The following is an 11708-nucleotide window of genomic DNA, read 5'->3' on the forward strand; positions in this document are numbered from 1 at the left end:
AATTGGCAACAAATTGTCATCACATTCTATAAGCCAAGGCCCTGGGCAATCAGTGTGAATAATCTTATTTAATCCTCAGTGTCTGTGGGGGATTGATTTAAGTACTCCCTGATGATATCAAAATCTGTAGTTATTCAAGTCCCTCACATAAATTGAAGTCATATTTGCATATAATGTATGCATATCTTCCCGGATACTTTAAGTCAGCTCTAGATTGCTTGTAATACCTAATCCAGTGCAAATGCTGTGTAAGTTATTTTTCTGCTGTATCGGCTTGAAAATAAGAAAAAAGATAAAGGTCTGCACACATTTAATACAGACACAACTCTTTTTAAAAAAAAATATTTTCAAACCAAGGTTGGTAGAATCTGGAGATGCAAAACCCCAAATATAGAGGGTCAACTGTAATCTTAAAAGTTAGGCTTGGTATTAATTTTTATTTCTTGGGAGACTGAAACATAGAAAAATTAGATAATTTGTCCAAGATCACAAAGCTTAAAGTTACAGAAATCAGATGAGTCCCCAGAATCTGGCTTCCATGGTGTCTCAGAGAGAGCAAGCTGAAGGGGTTCCTGGAGAAGTCCCAAGGGGTGAGTGCAGGGGACAGCAACTGAGAGCACTGATTTAGGTGACCCTTCAAGTCCTTGCAAGGTTTAAGGCAGGAATGGGCCCGAACGTTTAAATCAAGTTGACCTGGTGGCTGGCTGGGATAAGAACTGTAGGAAGGCAAGAGTGGGACTGGGAAGAGTTAGAAGGCTGTCACACCAGTCCCAAAGGCACATGTGTATAGATTAGATTATGCTTGTAGCAAAGTGAGATGCTAGAGTTGGATGTGACTTTTTTTCCTACATACTGATAGTCCTGGGAGCATGTGGCCCAGTCCCCATCAAAGTTTGCTTTCCCCTGGGTTCAGAGATTCAATCAGATGAAGAAAGGGAACTAGGCCTATCACTGGCCTCAGGCATTTTCCCCAAGTGAAAGGGAAAAAAACACCACTCAAGTACTTCAGCTGCCAAAAGGGAGGCTTGAAAGTCAAATACCTGCAAGGCACAGTGGTGTATGCCTGTCATCCCAGCAGTACCTGAGGCTGAGGCAGGAGGATTGTGAGTTCAAAAACAGCCTCGGCAACTTAGTGAGGCTCTAAGTAACTTAGTGAGACCCTGTCTCAAAATATAAAATAAAAAGGGCTGGGGATGTGGCTCAGTGGTTAAATGCCCCTGGAGTCAAGTCCCCTCAAGCAAACAAACAAATAAAAAAAAAAGTTAAATATCCAAGATAAAGGATTAGAAAGTCCCTTCAGTTCTTTGAAGCAAATAAACATAAGCTGTGAGTTCTGGTTCTAGGTAAGGGAGGCTTCCCTCTCTTTAGTACTCAAGAGACGGGTCTGGGATCCCAAGGATCTTACTAGTGTTTTATAACTACAGGTCTGAATATATTGATGAGTTGTGAAATCCAATTAGTATGTGAGACAAACATTTTTTTCTAATGAAAGATAATAAGAGAAAATTATAGTGTATCACTCATAGGTATTGTTTCAGAAAATTTTTGTTTTGACATTTCAAAGACTTATTGAAGTAGATAAGGGTGGATGGACATAACAACCCCATGCTGCCCAAGGAAGGGCAAGGCTGCACCTGAAAAAAAAAAAAAAAAAAAAAAAAAAAAAATCACAGGGACCAAAAGATGTGAGCTCGAGGGCGGGTGGCCAAACAGAAGTCGGACAAAAGCGGCAGAAGCAAGCTTTATTGGAATTTGGCTCCTAGGGGAAATTCTCAGCCCTCAGGGGTACAGGTCAGGGTAAGGGGCGAGTGAAAATCCACGTGGCCCCAGCTGCCCATGGTGGTTATAGACCGGAATAGGTTGGGGAAGGCTTGAGTGTACCCCTGGGGTTGACGGAGGACTCCGTTGATTGACAGGCGGTTGCATGACGCCACATGCGGCTGCCTGATGTCCAGCTCTCCTCTCCGCACTTGCAGTAGGTTTCTAATTGTCCTGTCCACTCCCATGCAGCTGCTCAAATCCCACCGAACAAAAAAGAAAAAGGGGTCAGAGAGAAAAGGCACTGACTGACACCTCTGCATCTCTTTGGAAGGGGAATCAAAGGCAAATTCCAGAACATATCCCAATCCATTCCTTGTGAGGTAGATATCACCTCAGAAGTGGCTGAGTCAGTATATCAGAAAAAGAACAACCCTAAAGGACCTGAATAGTTTGAAAAGGAGCCACCATGAAAATATAAGACTAAGGTATGGGAAATCCATGTGTGGTGGGGATGTGGTGGGGAAAAGGGATCCCAAGTACAGATGGGATGAGAGGTGGGCCATGCATAAGCATGAGAACATCAGAAGGTTGATAGATTTCACTTCAAAAAAATGAATTCTACAAATACAAATAAATCCAAAAGCAACCTCAAACAACCTGACGAATATGTTAATGTTAACATGGCTGATAAGAGTTCTTACAAATAAAAAAAAATTTAAAAACCACAGCAATGGCCTGAAGCTAGGACTTGCTGGCAGATATTCTTTTATCTGACAGAAGGTGCAGGGATTTTTGCAAATGAAACTGCACCTGGAGAGCAGAAGTTCAGAAATTCAATCTTCAAAACAGTCATTCCCTCTTCAAGTAATTGACTCCAGAAGGTTCAGAATCTTTTGACATTTTAAAAACTTAACATTCTCTGATTGAACCTATTGGCACCTTTTTTCCTATTATATATGCCATATCATTTTGACAGCCACACAGTCAATTATTGAAAAGGGCAAAGGGCAATTCCCATTAGAATAAGTATGAATCATTAACAATTTACCTTAGTCAAAGCTCTTGTCCTTTTGAGAAATCCTACAAAGTTGCGTTTGAAAAAAATAAAGGTGGGAAACTTAGTTCATTCCCAGTAGCTGTATGTCCCTCTCTGAAATTTCATGCCATGTCAAAATATCTCACCAGCTATCTGATTCTTCTTTCTCCCAGAAAACTATCATTTTCAGAAATAGTACAGGAAAAAATACAGCAGGAAATAATGAAAAAGATATTGTTCTTACCCACAAAATCCTTACAGTCTAACATTCTTCATTTTGTTATTTACTGGAAGACAAACATACAGTATTGTTTCTAATCATCACAGCTATTTGCCTGAGACATATAATTATGCCCTTATAGACTAGAAAACTGAGGTTTTGTTGTATTAACTTTCATGAAGACACCACAGATGATCTAAAAAATGAACAAAAAATATCAGTTACAAAGTCTACAAATTAACAAAAAAAAAATTAGTCTGTGGTTTTGCTACAGTCTACAAGATTAATTAGTTAATTAATTAATTTATTTATTTATTTAGTAAAGGAGGAAAAGTTTATTTGAGGGCTCACTGTTTCAGAGGTCTTAGTCCATAGAAGGCCGACTCCATTCCTTGGGGCTCAAGGTGAGGCTGAACATCATGGCAGAAGAGGGTGGCAGAGGAAAGCAGCTCACATGATGATCAAGAAGCAGAAAAAGTTCTCCCCTTGCCAATTCCCACCTCCTCCAGCCACATCCTACCACTTCAGTTACCACTCAGTTAATCCCTGTTAGGGGATTAAATCATTGATTGGGTTAAGACTCTTACAATCCAGTCATTTCTCCTCTGAACCTTCTTGCATTGTCTCACACATGAACTTTTTGGGGACACCTCACATCCAAACCATAACATTCTGCCCCTAGCCCCCAAAAGTTTACAACCATCACACAATGCAAAATACATTTTGCCCATTTCCAAGAGTCCCCACAGTCTCAACAGTTCTGAGATTGGTCAAAGTTTAAGTTCAAAGTCTTCTCTGAGGCTCAAGGTAATCTCACATTGTGATCTCCTGCAAAATTAAAAGCAATTTACAAGGATCCAATATATAAAGGTACAAAGTAAACATTTCCATTCACAAAAATAGTGGCATAGAAAAAAGGGATGGGACCAGAACAAGACCAAAATCCAGCTGGGCAAACACGTCCTGTAGTCCTGTGTCTGGCATCTGGAGCACACGGCATGATGTCCTCTCCAAAGGAGAGGCTTGTGTAGCTCTGCCTCTGTGGCCTTGTTGGTTGCAGCCCAAGTGGCCTTTTGGTGGGCTTGTCTCTGCTCAATTCTTGCAGTTTTCCTAGGAAGATGTCCCACATTACTGGCATTTCTTAAACTCTGGGGTTTCCATTGAAGCTTCAGCTTCTTCCTCACATCTCCACATTTTGGCTTCTCAGGAGCTGCCTGCAGGGACTCGGACCCTACTGCACTTTGCCTGGCCTCCAAGGCCTTCCTTTGAAATCTTGGTGGAATCCTGCACGACCCCCTAACTCCAGAATTCTGTAATTTTTTTTTTCCTGGTTTAATAAGGGCTTTGAGAACAAAGTTTCCAAACATCAGGCTAGTCACAAAAATAACCCACAGTATCAACTTTAGAAAACAAATAAAGACTATTACACTATTCTTCTAGAGGATGCATTTAACATGCCAACTCTCATTCACAAAAATACATTGTTACATTTGGGTTGAACAGCCCCACACAGGACTATTATGTGGGGGATAACACACATACCTGTAACTCAAAGCTGCTCTCAGGTGCTACAAATAAATGAGATTGTCTTTGTAGTTAGGAAAGCAACTACTGAAATCATGTACAAATGGAAAGAACTGTGCTCCCTGCATAACAAGAGATTATTTTGGAGACAGTTGATAAAAACCATACATCTTGTTAATGTTAAGTCATAAAGAGATATCAAAATTAAAAGCAAAAATTACAGGGTAAGACTTAACAAAACTACTAGGAGTGTCACAGGAAGTGAAAATGGGACCAGGCATGGGGCAATATGAATTAATGAACATGGGAAGGACAAAGAGAGGGAGAACAGTGAGCATGTGCCGAAGACACTGAGGGAGAGGATCTGGTGAGATTTTGATCTTAGACAAGCGCCTAGGTAAAGAAATAATGGGATAATATTTCTAAACCCCCATATGTGTTTAAGGGTCATCCTCTCCTTCCTCTGCCTCTTTTTCATCATTCTTGATCAGCAAGAGCTGGTCATCCCCCATCTTCATTATCATCACCAGTAGGTCCCCTCCTCAGCAGTCATCTGCACCCTCCTCAGACTCTGTCTTCACATTAGTTTGATCTTTCTTCAGGGAACTGTGGCTCTGCTCCTCTTCTGATTTATCATTCTTTATCTCTACTGCTTGTTTGCTCTGCCCCTTTTCATTTTTTTCCAGGCTTTTCAGAAGAGAATCCACTTTTTGTTTTATTTGGATCAGCTGCTTCTTCATGGCCTGAAGGTCATCTCCTTTCAACTTTCCAGACTTGGAAGAAGATCCCTGCTGTCCACCCTTAGAACTGAAGCCACTTTTGCCCCTTCGGGAGGTGTTTCCTGATATACACTGGTGTTTGGAGGGCACTACAGCCCTAGCAATAGGAGGAAGAGGAGGAGGAGGAGGAGGAGGAACAGTGCTGGGTAACTGTACATCCTGTCATAATAATCACATTGAAAGTCATCGTCCCAGTCAAAAGAGGAGCTGAGTAGAGGGGACGGAGAAGGGTGTTCTGGTGCTGACCCCTACATCTCCACTGCAGATTGTTTCACAACTGCTTTTCCTCTGTTCATTTTTGGCTCTGCAGTCAGATTAATATCCAAAACCTAGCCGGTAATCATTTTGCCATCCTCTCCTGCTACAGCAGCCCAGGCATTTCTCTCATTAACATACTGAACGAAAGCAAAGCCCTTATGGACAGAGCAACCCACAATTTTGCCATGCCTCAAGAATATTGCCTCCACATCAGACTTCTTGACCATCAGAATGTTGAGATTCCCAATGAATACACGGGAGTTCATGGAGCATGGATCTGTCTTGCCGGTCACGTTGCTAGCCATCATGATTGATAAGGTTCCTCACAAAGGAGCAAGAACATCACCCAGGAAGGATGTGCATCTGTTCCAGTGGCCCTCCTGGCTCCAGGTCATCCTGGCTGATGCTGCTCCAGGCTGGGCATTCATGTTGCAGCAGCTTGTAGTTTGTGAGGGTTAGAGTACAGGAAAAGCGGGATGGGATTTCAAGGGAAACAGGAAGAAGATGGCTTTCTGGGAACACGCCATTACCATTATAAGTGTTAGGTAGTACCCCACACATTTTATTGCAGCACAGTTTAAAAATTTAACAAATTTAAAGATTAAAAATTAAAAAAGTAAAAATACAGACATCCAGAGATGCTCTAAAACAGTTAAGTTAAAGATCAGAAAAAATAAGGTCACAGACTTAACAGCCAGTAAAATTATTTCCAATGTGGGGAAGAGGGTTGAGGACAAGGGTTTGAGTTGGGAGAGAAAAGGTTTATGTGATCAATTCACTCAAAGATGCTAATGCCATCACTCTCTCTTATGAGCATTCTGAAAAAACTCGATTTTAATTAGATTAAAAATCATCAATGTCATAATCACCATCATAAGTATATAATAATAATAATAATAAATAAATAATAACTACTAACAACAATAAAAAGGAAATCAGTGGAAAGTCAGGAAAAATGTAAAAAAAAAATTGGAATAACTTACAGTAGCTGAAGATCAAAAAAAAAATCTCACTGTAAAAAAACAAAAATAAAAATAGCCCAGATTAGAAAAACAGCAGGTGCAAAAATGTTAAGTCAGTAAAGTTCATTTTTTTTTTTCTTTCCAAAAGCAGTTTCCACAAAAACCGCAAGGGTAATGTTCTCAGTAGCAGAGAAGCAAAGTCCTTTCTACATCATCAATCAATCTTAAAAATACACAAAGAAGTATAGAGGCCACTTTATGAGAGGCTAAAATGCTCCTCCTCCTCTAACCCAACTGCTGCAGAAAAAATAGAAATAGAAATTTTAAAAATTACATCTTAAATCCATGTCCCATTTTTGGAAATTATTTTAAAAAACCCTGTAAATTTGCTGTAGTGTACACCAAGTTACATCCTTATGTTTAAAATGTCTTTATAAATCAGTTTTGGAATGGGAATGTGTGTGTTCTGGAAGGGTGGGGGAGGGAGGTTAAAAATTAAAGCTGAGTTCCAGTGAGTAGGGATGGGGTTCACCTTGCTGCCCTCAAGCAAAGTTCCACTAACATATATTTTAAGTGATTTGTAACCAGGAGGCGGAGGGAGAAGAGATTCGATTCTGAATTTCCTACTCCCACATTCTGTGTGAAGAATCCAACCGATGCTTGAAGTCAGCAAGGCAGCCAGCCGCAACCGATCAGCCTTCATCTCTTCACAAAATCCATTATCCTGTAGTCTTGTGGAACCAGCACCACATGGTCAATGCCAAGGTCTGCCACCATCTTGAACAGTAATCAAGCCTCCAAGGACCCTGGTTGCAGCAACCTCTGAGTGTCTGAGTGACTGAGCACATTCAAAAAACTTCCTAGGACCCCTTTTGTAAGAAGGATTCCCCACTCTTCTCAAGAGAATTTTCACTTTTAGTCCCTGAGCCTGACATGGGTGTGATCTTGCCAGCTCCTAAGATGCCCTCAAGTTATCTTTCTTACTGTGTCTGGGCAAAATCTTTAGCCTTTCTTTAGTGGCAGCAATGTCTTAAACAACTGCAACTTTCTTAGCCCCAGTTATACTCCTGCCTTTCAAGTTCAAGGTTTTCAAATATTTCTGCTGTTTTCTGTTCCTGAATATCACAATAAACTTGCCTGAAAGCCATCAGCAATACCCGTGCCACTTCCTAAATAGGAATGCCTTGGTCTCCTAGAAATTTCTTCTGCCAAATTAAGAAGTTCATTGGGGCTGAGGATATGGCTCAGTTGGTAGAGTGGTTGCCTCACATGCACAAGGTCCTGGGTTCAATCCTCAGCACCATGAAAAAGAAGTTCATCACTTTTAAAATCAGCCTCACAGAAAGTCTCAGAACACAGGCAAAATTCAGACAACTTCTAAGCCAGAACATAACACGAATGACCTTTATTCCAAATTCCTATTGAGTTTTCCTTCTCTGAACCCTCTTGAATTCTGTCTTCACTGTCCATGATCCTACTGGCATTCTTTCTGAGTTCCCACCAGATTTGGCCATTAATCTTTGCTTACAACTGTCTAAAGTATTTTCAGCTTGCACTGCTACACATCTCAATATTCTTCTCACCAATTCCAAAATGCTTCAAAAACTTATGAACCACATGGTCAGGTGAGTTGCAATGACCCCACTTCTCAGTACCAATTTCTGTTTTAGTCAGCTACTTCACCACTGTGACAAAAAGACACAACCAGAACAATTGTAGAGGAGGAAAAGTTTATTTGAGGGCTCATAGTTTCAGAGGGCTCAGTCCATAGGCAGCTGGCTCCATTCCTTGGGACTCAAGGTGAGGCAGAACATCATGGCAGAAGTGTGTGGCAGAGGGAAGCAGCTTACACGATGATCAAGAAGCAGAGAGAGGGGCTGGAGTTGTGGCATAGTGGTAGACCACTTGCCTGACATGAGTGAGGCCCTGGGTTCAATCCTCAACACTGCATATGAATAAATAATTAAAACAAAAGATCCATTGACAAGTAAAAAATATTTTAAGAAAAGAAAAAGCAGAGAGAGCAACAAAATTATTTTTTAAACTACCAAATCTTGGCACTTTAGTAAATTGTCTCTTCCTTGGTCATTCTGACCTTTCTGAAGTCCAAGGTCTCATTCACCTCAGAAAGCTTCAGGGAAGTGTGAATTTCTTGTGGGCAGATGCTCAAGGGGGCCCCACTATTCCCTTCTTCTGGTGACTCAGGATAAAAGAATGGACGCAAATGCTCCCAAACAGAGAAGATGAAAGAGCCAGGTATACAGATGAGGGCACCATTTTTAACATCAAAAAACTTGATTTCTCCCATCTCCATATCCAGTAAAATTCCCACATGGCAAAGGCCAGGACTTGCAGGAATTCTTTCCTGGGTGGAACTGACATGAATTTCTCCTGCCTTCAAGCTAATGATCCAGAAACCATGCTCAGGCGATAAACCCATGGTCCTCTTTCTTTCCACCAACTCATTGCAGACACCCAGGGTCCACTCCTTCCCTTCTCCCACTTTAACTTCCCAGTAATGGCGACCAGAGGAGAAGCAGGGGGAGCCCAGGACACAAGCCAGGCTAGTGAATCTCCTGGGATCTTCCACCAGGTTATGGCAGATCTTCCCACAATGGACTGTCTTTAGATCACTGGAGAGCACAAGGAGGGAGTGGGCAGTGGCAGAATCCAAGGTCACATCCACCCAGAACCTCAGGAGCTCAGTGCTCCAACACAGACTTTGTTCCAGGAATGAGTTGTGCTGCTTGAGCAGAAGTGTCAGTGCTCCAACATGCAGTTCTTCCATGACAGGTGTCTTGTTTTCTCTTCGACACAAGGGGCAGGTCAGTACCAAATCTCCCCTAATTGTCAGCCAATCTCGAATGCAGTCAAAGCAGAAAATATGTGAACAGGACAGAAAAATGGGATTGAAGATCAATTCCAGGCAAACTGGACAGATTATCTCAACTTCCAAACTTTCAGCCATGGTCCAAGCGTCATTCTTTAACAGCGAATTCAGTCCAATGACCTTTTATTATCTTCTGGAAGCAACTGGAAGTCTTTTGTACAAAATCTGCTCTTCAGTACTCAGGTTGTGATATGTGTAAACCTAATACAAAAATTAAATAATACAAATATTTATGTAGTTTATGTATAAGGGTGATACTAAGTCAGAGTATCAAAATGTAATAAAAACTATTACACTGTCCAAAATCCAGGTAATCACAAGAGAGAAATAGGATGGTAGAAATGATATTTTCAGACCGGCAGTTTACCTTGTCTGGAGACTTCCAGGTGAGGTACTCTCTGTTCTGACCCAGGCTTCATCTTGGCAGAGCGGAGCTGAACTGGGTCCTTGATAGAATCTAGGTAGGAATGCAGTCTCCACTCTAATCAGTATTCTTTTGTGGGTTACCTGCATTCAAATAAAAGGATTTCCATGTCTAAATCCAATCATAAAAGTAAAGACAATCCTAGGACTGTCACAGAAACATGACTCAGGAAGTCTCAGAATTTCAAATAAAATCACTGCATGTGAGTAAAACTATTAAAATCCACTGAAAAATGAATAAGGTGCCCAAGATAGAATGAATCTTAAAGACAAAGTATCATTAGGTGAAATGCTTTAAGGCATTCTCAGAAAACTAATCAAGACCTGAGTGAACACAAAGGTTAAAATATAATAATTATCATCAATTCTTCTAAAATAATAATTCCTGAACACAAAACAAAAGGATTTTCTGACAAGGAAGACATTAGGCTGCTCCCAAAGACCAGAACCCCTGGTGCTATACTACAGCCTTTTTCTGAACCCTCCCACCATGGTTGCCGTTCTTTGGGTTAACTCTAGCATGCTGGGTACAGCTGATTGGACCAAAGACAGTTAGTTACTCAAGCCTGGACAGTGCCTATGAGATGATATGAACCAAGGACTCCTCCAAAAACAGCATACGCTAATAATAACTAGCAGAGTTTCTTACCAAAAGTTTACAAATCACATATTCATTTGTGGTTGGAGCATCAACATTGCCCTAGGCAGAGAAGAAAGCAATGAACACTGAGACCAGCCTGATGAAGTGGGTCACCAGTGCTGTCCTGCATCCCAGACTACATCTTCTCATCTCCATCCAAAACAAACTAAGAGTTTTCCATGCTACAGGTTTCAATAGAAATACAAACATGTGTAGTAATAGACAGGATATCTGCCCATATGGAACTTGATGTCTTTGGTCATTCCAGTCTGACTAGACCTGGCAGACAACAAGTGCATCTGCTTTCCTGTTGCTCTTTTGGCAAAATCCTTCTTTTAAAGGAAAATTAAACATGGTGCCAGCAACCTGCAAGAGTTTGCCTAGTTCACCTTGGAATGTATCTAGCAATTTTGCAAAAGAAAAAAAAAAATTCTACATTTGTAACAAATTGTGTTTCAAAGTTAACTATGGTCCTAAACAATCATGAAATGATTCAGTAAATTATAATACAACTATTAAGTGATAAGGACATTTAAATGAAAATAGAAAAATCTTTAAGCAACAATGTTAGAAAATAAAAAGGAATGATTCTAAAACTATATATATATATATATATATATATTTTAGTCAAAAACACATAAAAAATATATGTGCCTCTGTGGCAAGTATCTACAATCCTACCTACTCCAGATGTTGAAATGGAAGGCTTACTTGAGCCCAAGTTTGAGACCAGCCTGGGCAACATAGGGAGAACCCCTCTCAAGAGGAAAGAGAAAAAAAATTATATATTTATGTATGTTGTATATACATTATATGTATAATTTTTTTCTTCTTGAGAAATTATATATACATGAAATTTTATATATATACATATATGTGTATATATATGAAAAGTGACCTGAAGTTAATAAATTGGTATAGTTTTAAGTGGTGATATTAGAGTGAAAGAAGAAGAAAATCTCCTAATATGGGACAAAACTGGCTCTTCTAAATTTCAAGGGTTAATGCACTGAAAAAAAAAACAATTTGTAGCCAAAGGGAGAGAAAATGGGATAGTGAAAATAACCCAGAGAAGATGAATAGCTTACCTAGACATGGAGATTTTCAGCAGAGGTCTTGAACATCTCCCTAACCACAGCGCCACTTCTCCTAGCCTAAACACCTCTCTGAAGTGAGTCTAAGCTCTGACAATCTGGTCTTTTATAGTGCCCTGAT

General features: G+C 40.3%; 1 protein-coding gene and 1 pseudogene across 2 annotated transcripts; both read right to left on the reverse strand.

Annotated features, from left to right (window-relative positions):
- Positions 1-4981: 4981 nt before the first annotated feature.
- LOC306665720 (heterogeneous nuclear ribonucleoprotein C-like) lies at positions 4982-6156 on the reverse strand (annotated as a pseudogene). The gene is made up of 2 exons: positions 5573-6156; positions 4982-5479 (listed from the first exon to the last, which is right to left on the reverse strand). The product of its transcript is annotated as a heterogeneous nuclear ribonucleoprotein C-like (transcript).
- Positions 6157-8602: 2446 nt separating this feature from the next.
- RFPL4B (ret finger protein like 4B) lies at positions 8603-9508 on the reverse strand (the record flags this gene model as incomplete). The annotated part of the gene is made up of 1 exon (XM_079147364.1): positions 8603-9508. One exon carries the CDS (start codon positions 9506-9508, stop codon positions 8603-8605), a length of 906 nt encoding a protein of 301 aa, XP_079003490.1.
- Positions 9509-11708: the final 2200 nt, after the last annotated feature.

This window comes from Sciurus vulgaris (genome assembly GCF_902686455.1).
Source record: "Sciurus vulgaris genome assembly, chromosome: 7".
In the NCBI taxonomy this organism is placed as follows: domain Eukaryota; kingdom Metazoa; phylum Chordata; class Mammalia; order Rodentia; family Sciuridae; genus Sciurus; species Sciurus vulgaris.